General features: G+C 39.7%; 1 protein-coding gene across 1 annotated transcript; it reads left to right on the top strand.

Moving 5' to 3' along the window:
- Window positions 1-2,010: 2,010 nt before the first annotated feature.
- On the top strand, window positions 2,011-3,052 carry LOC131228950 (uncharacterized). The gene has a single exon (XM_058224784.1). The coding sequence runs from the start codon at window positions 2,046-2,048 to the stop codon at window positions 2,856-2,858; it is 813 nt and encodes a 270-aa protein (XP_058080767.1). The 5' UTR covers window positions 2,011-2,045; the 3' UTR covers window positions 2,859-3,052.
- Window positions 3,053-8,086: the final 5,034 nt, after the last annotated feature.

Below are 8,086 nucleotides of genomic sequence, written 5' to 3'. Positions count from 1 at the left end.
TGTTGAAATACAACGCAATGTGATAATGATTTAGGGAGTTTTTTACTTCACTACCAATTTAATACATTCTAACATGTTAGACAATGAGAAAAAGTTTGATACTCTGGAGAGTGTGATGGATGATATGCATGCATTTAGATTACTTAAAATTTGTACGTGTCATATAAGTAATTCGAATTAAACCATTCAAGTTATGTGTACCATTGTAGATGTATCTTGTACCAAAATGTATGCTATTTTATTTATATCACTATCAGATTGGTGGACACTTACTGGACAGTTAAAATGAAAAAAATTCAATGGTTTTATACAGGTATCCATGAATCAGAGGTTAGGATTGTCCAACCAATCTAAGTTTTGGATTGTAGCTTAGTGCCTATGGGTTCCACAATTTAAACGGTTTTACTTGAATTAATATATGCCACGTGCACTATTTTTAAGTGGATGCGCATGAAGGTTCATACAGCCAGAGTATCGAACAACTTCCCTGGAATGAAAATTGAGTCGCTTTCTCCGTGCCAGGCCTTTTCCCCACACGTTAAAACTAATTCATTTGGAAATATAATATCTTAATAAGGTGTCGAGGCACGTAGTCATCTTGAATCTCCAAAGTGACACGTGTATGCGATCCAATCTGTTGATCAAGTAGGCCCTACCGCGTGCGAGATCCAAGACATTGATCAAGCAAGCCCTACATTCTCTGGTCAAAAAATAAGGCAGCTATTAAATGATGTGGACTACACATGGACCAAATAAATGGACGACTGGATAAAAAATATTGGACCATGGTCCCCTCCTCGCTCTTTTTCTCTCTTCCCTGGTTTGGACCATCACGTTCAGCTCACGTGCTTCATTTAATAGAGCACATCAAACAGCATTCCCTCACCTAAGTAGGTCCCACTTTCCCATACCCCACCAACCAGAATCCATGACTGTTAGAATTCTATAATGATTCTTACCAAACCAATATATACACATGGCAAGAAAGCAATGGTCCAAAACCCCGCCGTAACACAAGAGTCCGGTCAAAACCCATTAAAACCAAGACAGTGGAATCATACGGAATCAATCCAAACCATCCAAATCTGGTAACAGTAAACAACCCAAAATAGAAAATTTAAATTAAAAAAAAATAAAAATTAAAAAATTCTTTGGAACAATCCCATCCATCCAATTTAACGGTCCAAACTCATTGACTGAAATCAGATGGTCAAGATTGTTCAATGAGCCTGATTTCAGGGCTACTCTCCATCCACTATGTATCTGGCGATAATGACGGTCGTGTTGTGTACAAGTCGCTCCTTGTACAGTGGATGATGAAACTCAAAACCTGTATATTCTAGTCAAAGGAAGCATGGCTCGCGCTTACGTTGCGGTGGGCGGATTCAAAAAAATCAAAAAATACTTTCAACCCACTGCATTAAGTTTCTTTCTTGAGTTGTATGATACTCGGCCTGCGTACGACGCTTGATACACAGGCACTCAGAAAATTTACACGCGTCATATATGTTAATTCAAATAAAACCGACTGGATTGTGGTGTCCACTCTCGCTAATTCACAAGCCCAAGGTCAGATTATTTGAACAATCTTAGACTTTGATTCATGGAACTTGATTGTGAAAATAGGATTCATTGGATCAATAAATCTCCACTGATCTGACAGTGAAACCATCAAATAAGCTTGTGTTTACGGTTCATGATACATATATTTTGATTAAAATAATTTTAACGGTTTAATTTGAGTATTTATATGCCACAAATGCAGTTCCTAAATAATTTCTAAGTGCCTGACTATCATCTATCACACTATGCAAGAGTATCAAAGTTTAATTTCATTTCTTCGACTTGGACTAAAATTTCCAATTTTCTTTCCAAAGGTATTAACTGCGAAACACCCACGATGGTTCCACGCACCATGCATGGAGGTGGCGCCACCACATGTGGATTTGCACGACCATCAACTATAAATAGACAACCTCACAACCAGATTTTTTAACATCCTTCATTTCAACAACATCCGCCCTTACCCATAAACATTTTCATACATGGCTAAAGCAATCCAGACCGTAAATCTTCTTCTTCTCTTGCTGGGGTCCATCTTCATTGCGGCCCAATCTCGGCCCTTCAACCGTGGGTTCATCCTCGACATCGTTGATTTCGCTAATGAATTCTCTCTAGGATCTATCAAAAGTTCAGGTCCGAACCCTGGCGGCGGTGGCCATACGTCTACGAATGTGAACACTCTGGGAGGGATCAAGAACTCTGGACCAAGCCCGGGAGGCGAAGGCCACAAGTTCACGAATGCCAACACTCTAGGAGGGATTAAGGAGGGACCGAGCCCGGGAGGTGGGGGCCATAAGTTCACAAATGCTAACACTCTAGGAGGGATTAAGGAGGGACCGAGCCCAGGAGGTGGGGGCCATAAGTTCACGAATGCCAACACTCTAGGAGGTATTAAGGAGGGACCGAGCCCGGGAGGTGGGGGCCATAAGTTCACTAATGCCAACACTGTAGGAGGCATTAAGGACTCTGGACCAAGCCCGGGAGGCGGAGGCCATAAGTTCACAAATGCCAACACTGTAGGAGGGATTAAGGACTCTGGGTCAAGCCCTGGAGGCGGGGGCCACAAGTCCACCAATGCCAACACTGTAGGAGGGAATAAGAAGTCTGGGCCAAGTCCAGGAGGCGGGGGCCACAAGTTCATGAATGCCAACACTCTAGGAGGGAATAAGAACACTGGGCCAAGTCCAGGAGGCAGGGGCCATAAGTTCACGACTGCGAATACTATCGGAGGGATTAAAGATTCCGGGCCGAGCCCCGGAGAAGGGCATCCCAACGTCGATAAAGTGCACCAATGATGGCTTTCTTACCAGCCTTGATTATTTGATTATTTGATTATTGATATGCTTATGTTATTATGTGTAAGTAAAATAACACATGAGATTAGCATAGGAGAAGCCCATACATATAATATGAATTTTTTCATCTACTCAATTTTATTTTTTTATTTTACTGTAAGTATCATGTATGAGAAATGAAATTTCAATAATAATTCTTCATTAGTTAAAGCATAATGATTAGTTTTTGAGGAGGTGATACATAGTAGCTGGAGGAACTGGAATATTATGGTAGATCAATCTCTCCACATTGCACATGGAAGGGTGATTATCAGTTGCGACCGACAGTCAAAATACCCCCACTGTGGCTAGCAAATGGATCAAAATAAACATGGACCAGATCATCCTATCCATCGGTCGGTGACCTACGAACCTTATGAAATAAAACATGTTTACTGTGAAGAGATGGATGTACCATATTCCAGTCCGTCACGCTCTACCTTATCATTAAGAAATCTTCATCGGATAATTCTTCATTAATAATGTAAGAGAGAAACTTCAGTGCCCTTTCAGAGTGCCATTGATGATAAGCAAGCACTTAAAAAATTAAAAAATTGCATACGTGGCATATAAGTTATTTAATTAAACTGTCACATCATGGGTGCCGGTTAATATGTGTAATGAGCCAAAAGTACACTTGATTAATTATCTACATCAGATTAGTGGCCATTTATTGGACGGTTAATAAAAAAATATCAGGTGGTCTTAGCATATCAGGTGTCATTTATTGGGCCTATCATGGATGGGGCATCCAAAAATCGCCTCAGTGGGATTATTATAGCCAGTGACCAAATTTTCAGGACGTTAATTGGACGGTTAGAAATTTTTAATCAATGGCCCATATTCAATTTCCCGAAATCCTCCAATCGGCAGATATGATCATCTGAGCAGTGTGGTTTTTGGGTTATGGTTGATCCACAGCAATTCCCAGCGGATGAACGGTCAGGATCTTGTATGAATACGTCGGATTCAGGAATTGGGTGCTTCCTGACTTTGGAGGAATTATAGAAACCCTTTCATCAGAATTCAACAGAGCTACAGTTTAGGAGGGAGAATATTCAGCACCTATGAAGTGGCTGGTCTGGGCTGGTCTCGTCATGTGTGCTGCATGCGTGGAAAATCTCTCTAACATTTGGACTTGTATTGCGTAGCATAGAACACGGCACCGGGGTCGGTGCTGTGTTGACGTGGTAAAGTTATGTGGCCCCACCATGATGCATGTGCTATATCCACACATTTCGTCAGATAATTTTAAGGCATTAGCCCAAAAAATGAGGTAGACCCGAGACTCAAGTGGACCACACCAAAGAAAGCAGTGTCGACACGATGCCCACCGTTGAAACCTTTAAAGGGTTTATTTTCCATACAACCTGTTCATAAGGTCACACAGGCCAGAGAAAAAACAAATATCAGCTTGATCTAAAACTTTTGTGCCCCCACGAGGTTTTCAATGGTAGGCGCTTAATCACCACTGTTTCTTATGGTGTGGTCCACTTGATATTTGGATGTGACTCAATTTTGGGATCATATACTAAAATGATCTGGAAATATGAATGGACGGTGTGGATATAAAGCATACATCATGGTGGGGCTGACCGAGCTTTGTCACCTCAAAAGATACCTAGGTTGGTGCTGTGTTCTACGCTATGCAATCCGAGTCCAGAATGCATTTTTGGAGTAATTTCAGTTGAATGCGGGCCACTGCTGATCGAAGGGTTAAGTTCTCTAATATATATGATTTCAAAAGGTTTCCTGATCCAAGACAAGACCCATCAATTCAACCGCTTGGATCATGGAAAAACAGCCCCACGTACGGATTCTCGAGTACGTTTCGTGATGGGAGAGGAGAGTGGATTAGGTGAGACCCCGGCCTCACCCACCGTGTGGTTACAATGAGGCCTGCCTTGATGTATTTATTATGTATCCACGCCTCTATACGTTTTTCGATATCACTTTAAGGTATTATCAAAAAATGAAGCATATTTCTAATTATGAGAAAGACTATATCATTAGAAACAGTGGTGATTCATCATTAATGGACAACAAAAGTTTTATTTCAAGTTGATATTTGTTTTTTTTTTTTTTTTTCTTACGTTCTGTTGTAAAAAACAATACAGATTTGTATTTTCTGTAAATAATTAAATCGAAAAATATAAGTATAGGCTAAAACACATAAGAGTACGCTGTCCTTAAAATATTATTTACACAATTTCAATCAGTTTGAGAATGTTGAAAGGTTTCAGGTAAACAACTTATAGAATACGATGAGTTTGAGTGTGGACCTGCATTCAGCAAATACGAAAACTCATGAATGGAACTTAATAGACAAATTTCTAACAAATAAAGAAAAATATAAAATCATAGTAATAAAAAGAGAAAAGAGAATTATAGACCACTGCACTGGTCTATTTCTTGAGTTCTTCATGCTAAGGTTTGTATGAACCTTTCTAACTGTTATGAGTCCACTGTATGCCTCACATGCTCGTGCCCATGCCTTCACACCGAGACTAAAACCGTGCATGTGGGCCGCTTGCATGCCCCAATACTCCACGAATCAAACAAATAAATATTATGGTACTCCACATTTTTCATATAAACTCAATTTTTCTCTTGGGTCTCTCCCCGTTTAAATCATAAAATTTTATTTATATATATATATATATATATATATATATATATATATATATATATATATATATATATTCAACATTTTTACAACACATTCATGCTTATCTAACCTTACGTGATGTCAATGGATGGTAAATAAACACCGCCAAAGTATTAAGGTGCACCCTAAGAAATTTTTAATGTTAAGACGGTCAATCACTGATATTTCTTTTCATATGTTCCAATATTAGATCTGTTTCATTTTTAGTATAATTCTCTAAAATGACCTAAAAAGCAAACCGATAGCGTAGATACATGCATATACATGCAACAAGGTGGGCCCGTGGCAATGGCCGCACTGTCTCGGCGTGAGGCCAGGGTCTCACCAAATCCGCTAATATCCTATTTTCCGTCAAATAAAAGGACAAGAAGATGTTGACTTTCCATTGCTTGATGGAATTCTCACCAAACTATCTCGCAGATTCTCATCAGAAGAAGATGACTCAGGTGGATGACTGAGAATTTTTTAGGCATGGATTTTGACTGGCACTGGCCCATCGTTAGGCAAACGACGAACTCAAAGGTTCATCTCAACCGTTCATTGCCAGTTACCTTCACATGGGGCTGCAGGTAATGATATGAAACTGCACCGTACGTGGATGGTTCTTTGTTTTCAGCGTTTAGGATTGCTTAATAGTGGTGAGTTGTCTATTTGGGCCATCTATAAAAAAAGCCCCGCTTTTGGGGGATCTGGTTTCACCAACTACAAGGCCGCATGCAAGCACTCTTAAATTGTACTCAAATCAGACCGTCCAAATGGTGAGATACTGTAGAAAGGTCATGCATCATCTCGAGATCAGATCATTTGAACTTTTTTAGTTTCTGATTGGTGGACTCTTCTTTGCTAGAGTTGGACCGTTGATTTTCATTGATCTAAACCGTCCAATAAGTTGCACGAATAGACTTTTAGATAGTCAAATAAACTCAAAAGTTGGCATTTGATCCATCGAAATCCGTAATTTGGACCGTTTACTTGAGTTAACCTTTTTTTTTGTTTTTTTTCCTCCACGTGGTTTCAAAAGGACGAAAATATAACCATCCACGTCAGACACGGGAGAGGATTACCTGTTACCCGGGTAACACATTAATGGGTGTTCCCCTGCCGTGGGGCCCACCTTGATGATCTATTGTATATCCACGCAGTCCATCAGTTTCTTCGGACCATTTTAAGAAGTGGTTCCAAAAATTAAGCAGATCCATATCTCAGGAGGACCACACCACAGGAAACAGTGGTGATTGAGTGCCTCACCATTAAAAATACCTAAGGTCCTATTGTAAGGTCTTTGTATGGTTTATTTTCCATCCAACCTGTTCATAATATTAGGAAAAACCTAGATGAAAGGAAAATACAAAGATCATCTTAATCCCAAACTTTTCTAGCTCATCAAATATTTTTAATGGTAATTTATTATTATTTCTCTTGGTATGGTCTACCTTAGATTTGGGTTTTCTTAAGGTTTGGTATCACATCCTAAAATGAAATGGGAAAAAGATGGACAGCGTGGATATACATAAAAGAAATTGAAAATTGGTTGCCACAACACGGAAGCGGATTCCGTACTGAGTTACTCACTGGGCTAGCGTACCGAGTAAACTCTGTGAGGTCTACCATGATTCATGTATTTTATCCGCTACGTTCATATATTTTATTAGATAATTTTAGGCCGGAGCCAAAAAGAAAAAGAAAAAAAGAGGCATATCCAATGCTCAAATAAACCACACCACATGAAACAGTTGAATTGAACATTTACTGTTGAAAATTTCTTGGGGGCTACAGAAGTTTTGGATCATGCTTATATTTATTTTTACCCTTCATCTACGTCCGTATGATCTTATGAACAGGTTGGGTGACAAATAAACATCACTTTGGGGCCTAGAATGTTTCAACGGTGGAAATCATTATCCCCACTGTTTCCAGTGATATGATCCACTTGATCTTTAGATATGCTTTAATTTTGGGTTCAACCACTTAAATTAGATGAAAAAACGGATGGACCGCGTGGATAGACCACATACATTCAGGGTGGGCCCAACAGAGTAACTCAGTACGCAATCCGATTTCCCACAACACCTACAGAGATGTTACCCGGATAACAGCTTATTCGCACCCGTGAGACACGCTAGGGTTGCGTAAGTTAAGGGTATTTACATAAACCACAAGCCACGTGGATGAATTTTTTTGACATCCATACTGTCCTTCAATTAAGCTGTCTCATTTTAATCATTCAACCCAAAAATTATGATTATACAAAATTCAGGTAGGCCACACAACAGGGATGGAACACCTATTAAATTCGTGTATTTCATATAGGACCTAGGGTTGTCAATGGACCTGGTTTGGGCCTGAAAAATTAGAATTTTAAATAAGGCCAGCCCGACACCCAGCCCAAAACAGTTCAAAATCCCACCCAAGACCTACACAGGCCCAGCCCATTGACAGTCTTAGTAGTACCAACCGTAGTGTTTATATGCCATTCCATCAGGTTAAATGATTACCCAAAAGATACAGTAATTTCAAATTC

Source organism: Magnolia sinica, chromosome 16, assembly GCF_029962835.1.
Source record: "Magnolia sinica isolate HGM2019 chromosome 16, MsV1, whole genome shotgun sequence".
Taxonomy (NCBI): domain Eukaryota; kingdom Viridiplantae; phylum Streptophyta; class Magnoliopsida; order Magnoliales; family Magnoliaceae; genus Magnolia; species Magnolia sinica.
Note: the sequence above shows the minus strand (reverse complement) of the source record. Positions and strands in the feature narration are given on the sequence as shown.

Coding starts and splice junctions, on each gene's coding strand:
- LOC131228950 (XM_058224784.1), top strand. CDS start 2,046: ATGGCTAAAGCAATCCAGACCGTAAATCTTCTTCTTCTCTTGCTGGGG.